At 36.6% G+C, this 13635-nt stretch overlaps 1 protein-coding gene across 2 annotated transcripts; it reads left to right on the top strand.

Moving 5' to 3' along the window:
• Positions 1-8150: 8150 nt before the first annotated feature.
• LOC107946610 (auxin response factor 2A) lies at positions 8151-13316 on the top strand. 2 transcript variants are annotated; one of them, XM_016881008.2, is made up of 15 exons: positions 8151-9002; positions 9116-9228; positions 9391-9486; positions 9590-9646; positions 9745-9903; positions 9994-10078; positions 10259-10349; positions 10445-10609; positions 10776-10895; positions 11045-11120; positions 11210-11381; positions 11461-12362; positions 12452-12642; positions 12733-12901; positions 13014-13316. In XM_016881008.2, the coding sequence occupies exons 1-14, from the start codon at positions 8876-8878 to the stop codon at positions 12899-12901; spliced, it is 2523 nt and encodes an 840-aa protein (XP_016736497.1). In that variant the 5' UTR covers positions 8151-8875; the 3' UTR covers positions 13014-13316. The 2 variants fall into 2 exon arrangements, with proteins under 2 accessions (XP_016736497.1, XP_016736498.1); XM_016881009.2 differs by having other exon boundaries at positions 8386-9002; positions 9748-9903.
• Positions 13317-13635: the final 319 nt, after the last annotated feature.

The following is a 13635-nucleotide window of genomic DNA, read 5'->3' as shown; positions in this document are numbered from 1 at the left end:
AAGTTGGGGGTTAAGGATCTTTATCACCCTCCAACTTGAGGGGGAGTGTTGAAAGACTGGTGTTGGTTATTGGTTAGTTTGTAATTCTAACTAAAGTTTGTTACTTTGTTAATTATTTAGGGACTAAAATGCCGATATATAGATAGGAGGTGGGTGTAATTTAAAAATATTCCTTTTTTCTCTTAATGAAAGCATCTTTCAGATTACTTTCGTTTCCCCTCTTTTTCATGCCCTAACTATCGACGCTATTACTTTGTTCTGTTTCTTTGTGATTATCACCGACATACCACCAACCGACGATGGTCAATGACGTTTTCCAGCAATAAAAAGTTACAATAGCAACACAAAGGTTATGTTTAATAAATTTTAAAAATAAGTGTTGAAAATATAAATATTAAAAAAATAAACATTAAAAAAAATTAATTGTTTAATTTAAGTTATAAAGTTTGGTAAATTACTTAAAATTAAACATTGAGTATAATTAGATTATTTAATAAATGCTAATATAACATTAAATGACATAGAATAAAAAAAATAAAACAATTGAATTTATTCAGGTAACCATCTACTTTAACATTTTTCACACCTTTTTATTGAAAATTTTCATCTAATAGTTGTCATTATAAGTTATCAAATATATTTAAAAAAATTTAATTTTCAATTAATAAATTAAAAATATAATAACACATATTTCATGAAAAACAATATTAATAGTAACACTAAATTAAAAACATAATAACAAACATTCTATTGGATGTTGGTATTTGTTAATTGTCATGTTTTGTTTTATTTAATTTCATGTTATATATATATATATATATATATTGCTTTAGCTCGTTTTTTATATAATATTTTTTATTAAATTCGATTAATCGCTTTAGAAACGAATTAATTAGTAGTTAAATTCAAAATTTTTAATTAATTTTTGAGTGAATATGATTGATTAATTGAATTAATTCGGTTGAGTCATTTAATTCATTTTTTTATGCACACCCCTAATAAATGTTGTTAGTTATTTTTAATGCATCACACAATTTCTTTTTATATATTTAAAGGTTTAGAATGAAGTTGCTTGTAATTGAACTCATGTTCTGCTAAGATAACAGAATACTCAAAAGAAACTGAATTGTATATTCAATCTTGATCTCACTTCTTATGTAGATTACATATATATAATGCAAACTATCGTTACTTAACTACTGTTATAACTAACCACAACTGATAACTACTAACCACTAACTGTTAACTACTAACAGACACTTCTTTACTTCCTAATATTCTCCATACTTATCTGTTTACTTGCTGATCGACACTCATTCTAATTCATGTTAACAACTCGAAGTTGATCCCAAAATCTGTTGAACACTGATGCTGATAGAGGTTTTGTTAGTATGTCCACAATTTGATAAGCACCTGGGACATGACCAACTTGAAGAACTCCAGCTGCCACATTTTCTCTGACAAAGAAAATATACAACTCCACATGCTTAAACTTGGAGTGCATGATAGGATTTCCTGCGACTGCTATCGCAGTTGAACTATCACACAAGACCAAAGCTTTAGGTAATACTGGAACACACAACTCAGTTAACAGGGATTGGATCCAAATCATTTCTGCAGCTATGTGTGCAACACTCCTGTATTCCACCTCTGCTGTGGAACGAGAGACAACGTGTTGTTTCTTGGAGCTCCAAGAAACTGGATTCCCTCCAAGAAACACACAAAACCCGGAGGTGGACCTGCGATCATCGACATCAGACCCCCAACTAGCATTTGAATAACCTTCAAGTAAAAGCTTTGAAGTTCGAGTGAACTATAAACCATAGCTCAGCGTCCCTTGTCGATAATGCAATATCCTCTTAACAGCTTTGAAGTGGACATCTAGTGGCTTATGCATGAATTGACACACCTTGTTTACTGAATAGGCAATGTCAGGACTGGTGATCACCACATATTGTAAAGCCTCCACTATACTTTTGTATTGATGTTCATCTTCGAGAGGGCTCCCTTCATCAGCAGACAAGTGACTAGTTGTGATAATTGGTGTTGGAAGAGCATTCGACCTGTCCATTGAGACTTTGTGAAGTAAATCTCTGATATATTTAGTCTGGGATAGAACCATCCCATTTGGTGTGTTTTTAACTTTAATGCTAAGAAAGTAACTCAACTGTCCATGGTCCTTCAACGCAAACTGAAAATTGAGTTTGGTAACAAACCGATCAATTTCCTAGAAGTTATTGCCTGTAACTATGATGTCATCAACATAAATTAAAACGTACAACAATTGAGCACCTTTCTGAAGAATGAAGAGTGAGCTATCAGCCTTGGCAGCCTTAAACCCGATGACAACCAAAAACTCCCTTAATTTTTGAAACCAGGCCCGAAGAGTCTGTTTAAGGCCATAGAGAGCCTTCTTCAACTTACAGACAAGAGGCTCTCAATGTAAGCCACATTGTTCGAACCCTGGTGGCTGTGACATATATATATATTCACTGAATTCCTAATTTAAAAAGGCATTATTTATGTCAACTTGTCGAAGAGACCATTTGAGGGAAGCTGCCAACGCAAGAACCACTCTGATCGTGGTTGGTTTGACAACAGGACTGAAGGTTTCCTAGAAGTCAACTCTGGCTTCTTGTAGGTACCCTTTGACCACTAGTCTGCCATTGTATATGGCAATAGAACCATCAACATGTCTCTTAATACGGAAGATCCATTTGAAGCCAACTACCCGACAACCCTTTGGTAATGAAACAAGATCCCATGTGTGATTAGAGATCAATGCATTGTATTCTTATTTAGCTGCTGTTGTCCATGCTGTACTTTGAAAGACTTCATTAATAGTTGTACGCTCAATCTCATCTAAGACCGATGAAAAGACCTTGGGTCTGAAGATTCCACTTTTGGAAGGAGTCTGCATAGGATGATGATTGATTTGTGCTGATGGTGACTGGGCTATGGCAGTACGATCAGGTGGATCAGAATTCATAGGCTCAAGAGCTGTTGTTGAAGGACTAGTAGAGACACTAGACGAGGCACAGTCATATTGCCACTTCGCAGAAGAAGTTCCTATGCTAGATTGCCTAAGAGGTACTCGTGCTGTAGTAGGGACACAAGAACCACCAGCCATAACCAACGGAAGAACAGACCAATGAGGAGTATCCCGCACAGACTGTGGTGAAGATTCGGTTTGGAACCCATATTTGAAGGGAAATTTTGTTTCATAAAAAATGACATGCCGAGACAAAAAAATTCGACCATCCTCTGCAAGACACCTATAGCTTTTGGTATTGGGAACACTGCCAAGGAACACACACTGTTGAGACCGAAAACTCAACTTGTGCTGTTGAAAGGGCCTTAGGTTTGGGAAGCAGGCACATCCAAACACTCTTAGGAAGTCATAATTCGGTTTGACCTTGTAAAGTACCTCATAGGGATTAGAGTGACATAAGACCGGAGTAGGTAGTCTGTTAGTCAAATGAACAGCATGCATAAAGTCATAAAACCAAAACTTTAAAGGCATACTGGAATGAGCTAAGAGAGACAAGCCCATATCAACTAGCTGCCTATGTTTTCTTTCAGTAACACCGTTTTGTTCCAAGGTATAAGGACACGAGACCCTGTGTTGTACACCAAGACGAGACAGCTCGTGAGCCGAAACATGATACTCACCCCTACCATCAGTTTGAAACATTTTAATAAAGCAGCCAAATTGAACTTTGACCATCTGATAAAAATCCCGAAAATAGCGAGCCACTTCAGACTTGGTTTTAAGAAAATATACCCAAGTATGTCTACTATGCATGTCAACAAATGAGACATAGTAATGAAATCCATTCGAAAGTAACCAAGTAAGACCCCATACATCAGAAACTACAAGTTCGAAAGGAAAAGAATACAATGTTTTGGAAGCTGTAAACGAAAGCTTATGAGCTTTGCCTAGTTGGCAAGCTGTACACACTTGTTGTACACAATTCTTTTGGAACGAAACATTACAAGATTTCAACACCCGAGCAAGAATATCAGTGCAAGGGTGGCCTAGTCTGTTGTACCACAAGGAAGAAGTGAAGAGTTGAGCATTGTTCAATAAATTGTAACTAGATTTCAGGGTTATATCAACATCCGCTGGAGAGGATTTAGTGAACTGAAACATGTAGAGTCCATTATGCATGTGGCCCTCGAGTAGTGTCTTCCCTGTCTGTATGTCCTTCACAAAATATAGAACCGAGTGAAACTCAAAATAAACATTATTATCTTTGGCAAACTGACCCACAGACATCAAGTTCTTGCATACTGCAGGAACATGTAACACATTTTGAAGACGTAGAAGCCGAGCCCTAGCTGAGAGGGTGGTCGAGCCTATATAATCTATAGGCACTGAATCACCATTGCCCATGGTGACATAATTTTTACCTATATATGATGAGTCAGTCGTGAGGTTGGACACCTTCGGTGTTATATGATTTCTTGCTCCAGAATCGGGGTACCAAATAGAGTCAGCTTGTGAAGATGGTTAAGATCTAAGAGGAAGTTGACTGGGGGATGTCTGAGTAACTGAGCCACAACAATGAGACATCACTTGACAAGTAGGAGCGGAGGAAAAACATCCAGAGCCATGCAACTGATGACAATTTACTTGTAATGAGTAGGCCCTGCACCACCAGAAAAATTTCCATCAAACCTGTGATAGCAAGTCTGTACCATGTGGCCTATCTTCCCACACAACTCACATTACGGCTTTGTACGAGACCAGCCCTTCCAGTTCCACGAGATCTGCCTCGAGACCAACTTCGACCCTGTCCTCTATAACCTTGCTTGAAGTCTTAAGAATACCGAGTAGACTCAGCTGAACATTTTAACCCATCGTCGTTGTCTTACTGATGCTAAGTTTGCTTGACATGGAGTTTCTGTTAATGACTCCAATTGGCATGATTCACAATCAAGTAATAGTTCATTCAACAAGTCAATAGATAATGGAGTGGCAGAAGCAAGCACCCGAATAGATTCGAATTCCATTGAGAGTCCAGCCAAGATGACACTCACTTGTTCCTTTTCAGAAATAAAACTACCAGCAGCAGTCAAATTATCACTAAGTTGCTTGACTTTCGATACATACTTTTTAACAAACAGATTTGATTTCTTGAGGGAGTATAAAGCATGACATATGCTTGGGACATTTATGGTTAATTTCACACTAACCTTCTTTCAATCGCAGTCCATAGATCAAAGCTGGTTTTAGCAGTCGTAAGATGAGCCAAAATATCATCTGTAACAGTAGACAACAGCCAAGAAGCAAGAAACTTGTCTTGCTTTTTTTGAACAAGAAAGTCTTGATTTTCAACTTGTTGCCCATTCAGAACCAATAACAAACTGAGGAGGGAGGGAGTGGTATCTAACACAAACCCTTCAAGCCCATAACCTTCAAGAATCAACAGAAGTTGATGCTTCCATAGGAGGAAGTTGTGCGACGTGAGTTTTATGGTATCATGCTTTGAGAAGTAATGCACTGTAGGTGTACCATGAACACCATTACCTTGCGAGTGTTCAGCTTCTCTGGTGTTGGATGAGTGACGAGGTGTATTAACTGCCGCATCAGTGGCCATGAGAGATGAACCAAATGTAGCTTTCTTCTTCTTTTTCCCTTTTTTTAATGATAAGTGCAGCAAGAAAAACTTGGCTCTTGATACCATGCTAAGATAACAGAATACTCAAAAGAAACTGAATTGTATATTCAATATTGATCTCACTTCTTATGCAGATTACATATATATATAATGCAAACTATCATTACTTAACTACTGTTGTAACTAACCACAACTGATAACTACTAACTACTAACTGCTAACTACTAACAGACACTTATTTACTTCCTAATATGTTCTAAAGTCTACAATATAATACTTTTGTCACTGGAACAATAGGCCGTTGGTTGCATCTTGCAATTTTAAATTCAACACAAATAGAAATTAATAAACTACACCCAATTATCAGTAAGTTTACTCTTTGGCCACCAAATTATGAAAAATTGCAATTTGGACTCAATTATTCGAAATTAAATATATTATTAATTAGTTGCCAAATTATTAGTAAATTTTTATTTTTGATCACTCGACTATGAAAAGTTAGAAAATGATCACTAAAATTATTGATTGTAATGTTTTCATTATTCATCCTTTAACTAATTAAAGGACAAAACTAGCAAGGTAATGTGTAATGTCACCAGTTCGTTAGTGATTACTTTATAACTTTTCGTAATTTAAAAACTGAACTGACAACTTATTAATAATAAAACAATAATAAAGTAACTAACAAGTTAGCTTACACAAATATGTGAGGAATTATAACTACCACATCAACTTTTGTTAACAAGTTAACTTAAATGAGTAATTTCGAATAATTTTCCTTCTCTTCATCTTCCACCTCTACCTTCCCCCTTCATTGTATTTTCATTCTCTTTTTTGTTTGGTTGTTCGGAAGAATAATAGAAAGATGTTGGCGGAGGTTTTTCTTGGGTTGGGTTTTGCCCCCTATGTTGTTAGGTTTGCACTCTCTGCTCTCTTTTTCTAGTGAGTCTTCGAATCTCTATTCATCAATCATAAATCATAATGGATTAACTATGTGATGAAGGTGGTCGGATAGTGCTTGCATGATCCATTTTTAATTTATATGCTCTTTCATATTGTTTTTATGCTTTGTATTTTGTTTTTCTTTTTACCATGTTTTTTTCATGTGTCTCAATGTAGTTAGGTTTGAAGGTTTGATTGATGCCTACTTCATGCTTGGTTTGGCCTTATCACTTTAGGTCTGGTTTCTTGTATGTTGACATCCATTTTTGAACATGATTATTGCCTTTTCCTTTTTAGAGGGAGTCAAATTTTCATACCCTTTTGACTGCTTGTGAGTTTTTCCCGGCCGGGTATGTCTTCTTCCTTAGACCTTTCAATCGCAGGATACCCGTCCACTCGAAGCCCTATCAGTAAACACTACATTTTTTAACATCTCTGCATAGGAGATGAAATGCATGAAATGATGGCAAGAAAGTAACTCTCCTAGTGTAGCTAGCGCCTAGCGTGATAGAAATCAAAGTCTGTTGATTGGGGAATGATTCTGTCATCAATGAGATCCATACTCATATAAGTTGAGCCACAATTTAGTCCCTGAACAATATTTATTTTTACACATTGGTGTTTTAATTTTTGTTATCCACTTGATATTTGAATTATCATTTTTGTATTGATTTAAATCAATAAATATATATTTTTATATAAAAACCAATAAATATTTAGGTAAAATGGAATGAAAATGATAATTTAATTATCAAAACGAGATTAAAAAAATTAGATTCTAAATGTGAAAAAAATTTGCAATCCATCAACGGAATTGTTATATAAGGCTTACAAAAATTACACCTCAACAAAACGGATAAACTACATCATTAGCAATTGGACGGCTAGTGTATTTTTGTTTTGATCGTATTCAATTTTATCTCTAATGTTTTTGATCGTTTTTGTTTTAATCACTTTTTGTTAAATAGTTAATGAGCATGATGATGTGACTTTTTAAAATCGGTATAATAGCATATTTTGTCTTCAATATTTATACATTTTATTAAATTGATCATCATTCTTATAATTCAACAAATTTAATCTTCTATATTTATAAATTCTATCAAATTGGTCCTTAAATGTATCCATAATTTAAAAACTAAATAAAAAATATAAATATAAAATTTTTAATTATGAAAATGTGTTAAAAGATTAATTTGATAAAATTCATAAATAAAGACGATTAAATTTATTAAATTATTTAAAAATAAAATAAAATAAAATAAATAAAATATGTAAGTATTGAAAAGTAACTATTTTATTATATCAAATAAAAATATAATTTTAATTAATTATTTAAAAGAGAGCAATTAAAATAAAAACAATCGATAATATTAATTATAAAATTAATTTTTTTATAATTTAATAATCAAAACACAAATCAATTATAGTTGGAGCAAAATCCAAAACAATAAATATAGCTCGAACTTATATCATAACTGAAAATACGAACTCTCTAACTATCAAGCCATTACATGAGTTTACAATCTCTTCCTTCAATCTCAATATATATAAACCATATGCTTTTTTTTTTCCATTTATATTTCTTTTCTTCCTGTCATAGAATAAATGTAAAATATAAGATTTTGTTGTGGTTTAAACTAATCTATATTTCGTATTTCGTATTAATTTTCTAACTTGCTTGAATGATCTGGTCCCCTTGGGGCCTGGTCCTCGACTCATTCGTCCCCACTGATAAGTCCACCGGGTGTAGCCGGTAATGCCGGTTGTTTCAGTGGGTTAGGAATTGACCGCGGTTTAAATGATTGCCATTGCTTCTTCAGAGACCGATGCCAGAAAAAAAATCAGAGAGAAAGAAAGAAAGAGAGATAAAAGCTTTATTTTTATTTTGTAATTTTTTTTTTCTTTTGAAGAGTGTACGAGCTCTGATATCTGCTGCAATTTATACAGGTCGATGGGAAGGAGATTAGAGGCCGAGCAGTGAGTTGTTTGTGTTTTGGCAGGAGGAAAGAGGAAGGGTGACAGCGACTAGAGATAAAAAGTGGAAAGAAAGAGAGAGAGAAAGAGAGAAATAAGAATTGATTGACTGATGCATAAATCAAGAAGATTGATGTTGAATTGAGACAGATATATGCTTGTTTTGGTGGTTTTGATCAGAGTCTCAGGAAAAGTTGGGGTTTTACGAGAGTGGTGATGGTGGATTGAGTTGAATTCGAGTTAGGGTTTATAGTTTAAGGAATTTGAGACTATTAGATGGAAGATCTGAGCTGAAAACATTTGGCGGAGAAATGACAGCTTAGGAGGTATCAATGAAAGGAAATTGTGTTAACGTAAGAGGAGGAGAAAGCTGTTCTTCTGGTTACAGTAAGTCAATGGATGCTAGGAAGACCATGGAAGGGCAAAATGGTCATTCCACTCATCAAGCTGCCATCAGAGGTATAATCTCTTTTTCCGTTTCTGCCTTTCTTCGGGTTCTAAGAGTTTTGGTGGTTTTTTTTTTTTGCCGTTTTATGTTTATTTGGGTTCCGTCTCGTGTCTGGAAAATATAGACCCTGAAACAGCGCTGTATACGGAGCTATGGCATGCATGTGCGGGACCGCTGGTGACCGTCCCTCGCGAAGGAGAGAGCGTGTTCTACTTTCCTCAAGGTCACATAGAACAGGTTTCTCTTCTATCCCCTATTTTCTCTTATTTTTTTTCGTGTTAAAGTTAAAATTTCTTTGTTGGTGAATGAATGTGATTTCTGAAGTGGTTCTTTCCACTTCCTCTCTTTTTCTTTTTCTGGGTTTGCTTATCATTAACCTCAAAGTTCGTGGTGAATCAGGTTGAGGCGTCTACTAATCAGGTTCCAGACCAGCATATGCCAGTGTATAATCTTCCATCCAAGATCCTTTGTCGGGTGATTAACGTTCAACTAAAGGTAACTTGCACCTTTTTCTTATTGCAATTTGTATGGGTTTCTCTTGTCTATGGGGTTTAGTTTTGCTAACGAGACTAATATCCTTTTGCTGTTAACTATTTAGGCTGAACCAGATACCGATGAGGTTTTTGCACAAGTGACTCTACTTCCTGAACCTACTGTAAGCTTTGGTCTCTACTTTTTTTCTTTGTAATAATCAAAATTTGATGAGAAGTTGAATTTTTCATGAGTTTGTTCTTTGCCTTACCTGTTTCTTAGCAGCAAGATGAGAATACCGTGGACAAGGAGTCTCCCTTTCCTCAACCACCAAGGTTCCATGTTCATTCCTTTTGCAAGATCTTGACTGCCTCAGATACAAGCACCCATGGTGGGTTTTCCGTTCTCAGGCGGCATGCGGATGAATGTCTTCCACCATTGGTTTGTGTCTATTTGCTGCGGATGTATGAGTTCCTTTTCTTCTTTCTGATGTGATAATTTGGTTGTTATTCATTTGAGCTTGTTTAACAGGACATGTCACGGCAACCTCCAACCCAGGAGTTGGTTGCTAAGGATTTGCATGGAAATGAGTGGCGATTCCGACATATCTTCAGAGGTAATACTTTGAATGCTGTTGGTCTTCATGCATTTACACACACTACACAATGAAATTCAAGGAGTCTGATCGTGAAATGTTTGTACAAGTGCAAGCTAATATATTAATTTTTTACTTGGTTCTGTTCTCGTTATTATACGTTAAACCCGTTTTATTTATTTTTGTTGTTGGGCATACCAGGTCAACCACGAAGGCACTTGCTTCAAAGCGGCTGGAGTGTATTTGTTAGCTCCAAGAGGCTTGTTGCAGGGGATGCGTTTATTTTTTTAAGGTTTGCCTGCTTCCTTGTTCCCTGAATTTTGGTGTTTTAAATTGATTTCGTTGTACGAGCTTGGGAAATAATGTGGAAATGGTGTTCGACTGTAGAGGTGAGAATGGAGAATTGCGTGTTGGTGTACGACGTGCAATGAGGCAGGAGGGCAATGTTCCTTCATCAGTAATATCAAGTCACAGCATGCATCTTGGTGTGCTTGCAACAGCATGGCATGCCTTCACAACAAAAACCATTTTCACGGTGTATTACAAACCTAGGTATGTAGATCTTACTTCCTTTTTGATATGCATGTCATTTTTCCCGGATTAATATGCTAAAGCTCTTTAAATGGGCCACTGAGGAATTTTCAACTCTAATGTTGCTATTTGGTCAAAGGGTTATTTGTATCTTCTTGTATTTACACATGGAAATGTTCTGTTGTAGGACAAGTCCGGCTGAGTTTATTGTTCCATTTGGTCAGTACATGGAGTCATTAAAGAATAATTACTCAATAGGTATGAGGTTTAAAATGAGGTTTGAAGGGGAAGAAGCTCCTGAACAGAGGTATAGCTCCTTTCTATGCGAGGATACTACATCCTTGTGTGGATAAATCAGAATAATAATTTTTGAAGTTTCTAGTATTTTACTGCATGAGCAGCAGTTTTCAACTTGATATGGGAGCAAGCTGAGTGCTTTCGTTTTTTTTATTGCAGGTTTACTGGAACAGTAGTCGGGATTGAGGATGCTGATCCCAAAAGGTGGCAGGATTCCAAGTGGAGATGTCTCAAAGTAATTTGACATTTTTAGAAATCTGAACAAATGGTAGAATGTCTTAAGTTGTCTGGAATTTTAAAATGATGTTCTAACCTCCATTACAGGTGCGATGGGATGAGACGTCTTCCATACCTCGTCCGGAGAGAGTTTCTCCTTGGAAAATTGAACCTCCTTTAGCTCCTCCTGCCTTAAATCCCCTACCAATGCCCAGGACCAAAAGGCCTCGATCCCATGCAGTACCTTCATCCCCTGATTCCTCTGTGCTGACTAGGGAAGGTAGGTCCTTTCACGCGTAACTGTTCAATAATATGTTTTCATGTAAAACTTCATCTAGAAAGATCTGTTCATTTTCCAGGTTCATCCAAAGTTACTATAGACCCTTCGTCAGCTAGTGGGTTGTCAAGGGTTTTGCAAGGCCAAGAATTCTCGACCTTGAGAAGCAACTTTGCTGAGAGTATTGAGTCGGACATTGCTGAAAAGTCAGTGATGTGGCCTCCTTCTGTAGATGATAACAACAATGATGTGGTTTCTGCTTCAAGAAGATTTGCATCAGAGAATTGGATGTCCTCTGGGAGGCATGAGCGACCATGCACAGATCTGCTCACGGGGTTTGGGTCAAATGCTGAGTCCTTGCATGGATACTGTTCATCCTTGGTTGATCAAACTTTAGTGGCTGGTAATTCAACGAGAAAACAATCACTACATCAAGAAGGAAAGCTTGGCTCTTGGTCCCTCATGCCCTCTGGTCAGTCACTTAAGTTGGCAGACACCAATGCAAAGTCTCCACTGCAAGGTTCTGATGTGCCTTATCAAATGCGAGGAAATGGTAGATGTAGTGGTTTTGATGACTATCCTATACTTCAAGGTCATAGGATTGAACACTCGCATGGAAACTGGTTGATGCCTCCCCCCACTTCATCTCATCATGAAAGCAATCCAGTCCAATCAAGAGATTTAATGCCCAAAACATCATTTGTACAAGGGCATGAGAATGGAAAATATAGAGAAGGAAATTGTAAACTCTTTGGTATTCCTCTCATTAGGAATTCTGTTGCATCAGAGCCGACAGTCTCTCATATGCAAGCTGCATCCCGCCAAGTTCTTGAATTTGAGTCTGCTCAAAATTCTGAAAAGTTGAAGGCCTTGCAATTGGCAGAGGTGGAGGACCTGTCTAATTATAACGAGCAGGAGAAACAGCCTCATACACGAGAGATTCAAAGCAAACCTTCAAGTGCCTCAACTAGGAGTTGTACCAAGGTTGTTTAATCTCTCTTCATTGTCTTGATATTGCACACTTTCTGTAACGAAATCTATAAGGAACTTGGTCTGTCTATTTCTGTTTTCAGGTTCACAAGCAGGGGATTGCTCTTGGTAGGTCGGTGGACCTTACTAAGTTCAATGACTATGATGAACTGATTGCTGAGTTGGATGGATTATTTGAATTTAAAGGCGAGTTAATGGCCCCTAAGAAGAATTGGCTCGTTGTTTATACTGATGATGAGGGTGATATGATGCTTGTTGGAGATGATCCCTGGCTGTAAGGATTCATACATTGATTCTAATACATTTTCACTTATTTAATACATTGGATGTCTTGCACATAATTGTATTATTGTTTATGAAATAGGGAATTTTGTGCCATGGTTCGCAAGATTGGTATCTACACTAGGGAGGAGGTCCAGAAAATGAAGCCAGGATCATTGAGTTCAAAGGGTGAGGACAATTCAGTTTCCACAGGAGGCGTAGATGGAAAGGAAATGATGTGTCCATCAGCATCTAGTGCAGAGAATTGTTAGGTGTGTTACGTGTGTATGGTTGGTCTCGTTTTTGCTTTTGGTTATACCTTGTTCCAGCATTCGTAAACTTGATACACAGCAAATAACATTGCCCGTTTGATATTTGTTTCAGCTTTCTGTTAAGAGGCATAAGGAGTGGTATGCTATAGTGACATTGCCAATGGTTAGAACATGGATCGGTTTGAGTTGAAAAGTGACAGTTTATCAGATGTAGATGATGGCAGGAATAGTATAGTCAAATTTTGCACTTGTTGTGAAGGTAATAGTGTACGATGTCCACTATATATAACATAAATTATGTAAAATCCGAATCAATCAGGGTGTCCTTTTGTCGCGTGTACGGAGGTAGTCATACCTTCGTATTGTGATATGTGAATGTAAGTTAAATACATAATCAAATGTTTCAATTAAGCAATATCGTTGGTAAAATGCCAGAATTATCATCTCTCATTTCTCTTTTCAGAATCCTTGGAAATGGTAATGCCTTTTGCTGTTGTATTGGAATCAGAATTTAATTGGGATAGTGAAGAAATCATCTGAAGTCAAGTAATAGATATTATATCCATTTTTCCTCTCTAATCCTCAATTGGGTCAGGAAGGAGGAGAGGTAATCCACGTCAAGAGGCTGCATGTCACATGTTGCATGTCTTCGCAAATGTAGTAATGGAAGGGGCAGATGTCAAATTTTGGAGACAAAAGTAGGTAATGTTGCTACATGCAAATGCAACATATTA

This window comes from Gossypium hirsutum, chromosome D12 (assembly GCF_007990345.1).
Source record: "Gossypium hirsutum isolate 1008001.06 chromosome D12, Gossypium_hirsutum_v2.1, whole genome shotgun sequence".
Taxonomy (NCBI): domain Eukaryota; kingdom Viridiplantae; phylum Streptophyta; class Magnoliopsida; order Malvales; family Malvaceae; genus Gossypium; species Gossypium hirsutum.
The sequence above is the reverse complement of the archived record's forward strand: the minus strand, read 5'-3'. Positions and strand labels throughout refer to the sequence as shown.

What these genes read in the sequence shown, in the direction of transcription:
- LOC107946610 (XM_016881008.2), top strand. Translation starts at nt 8,876, where the DNA reads ATGAAAGGAAATTGTGTTAACGTAAGAGGAGGAGAAAGCTGTTCTTCT. An exon ending in CTCTACTTCCTGAACCTACT is followed by an intron (nt 9,647 to 9,744) that starts GTAAGCTTTGGT and finishes CCTGTTTCTTAG; the next exon opens with CAGCAAGATGAGAATACCGT. An exon ending in ACGGTGTATTACAAACCTAG is followed by an intron (nt 10,610 to 10,775) that starts GTATGTAGATCT and finishes GTTCTGTTGTAG; the next exon opens with GACAAGTCCGGCTGAGTTTA.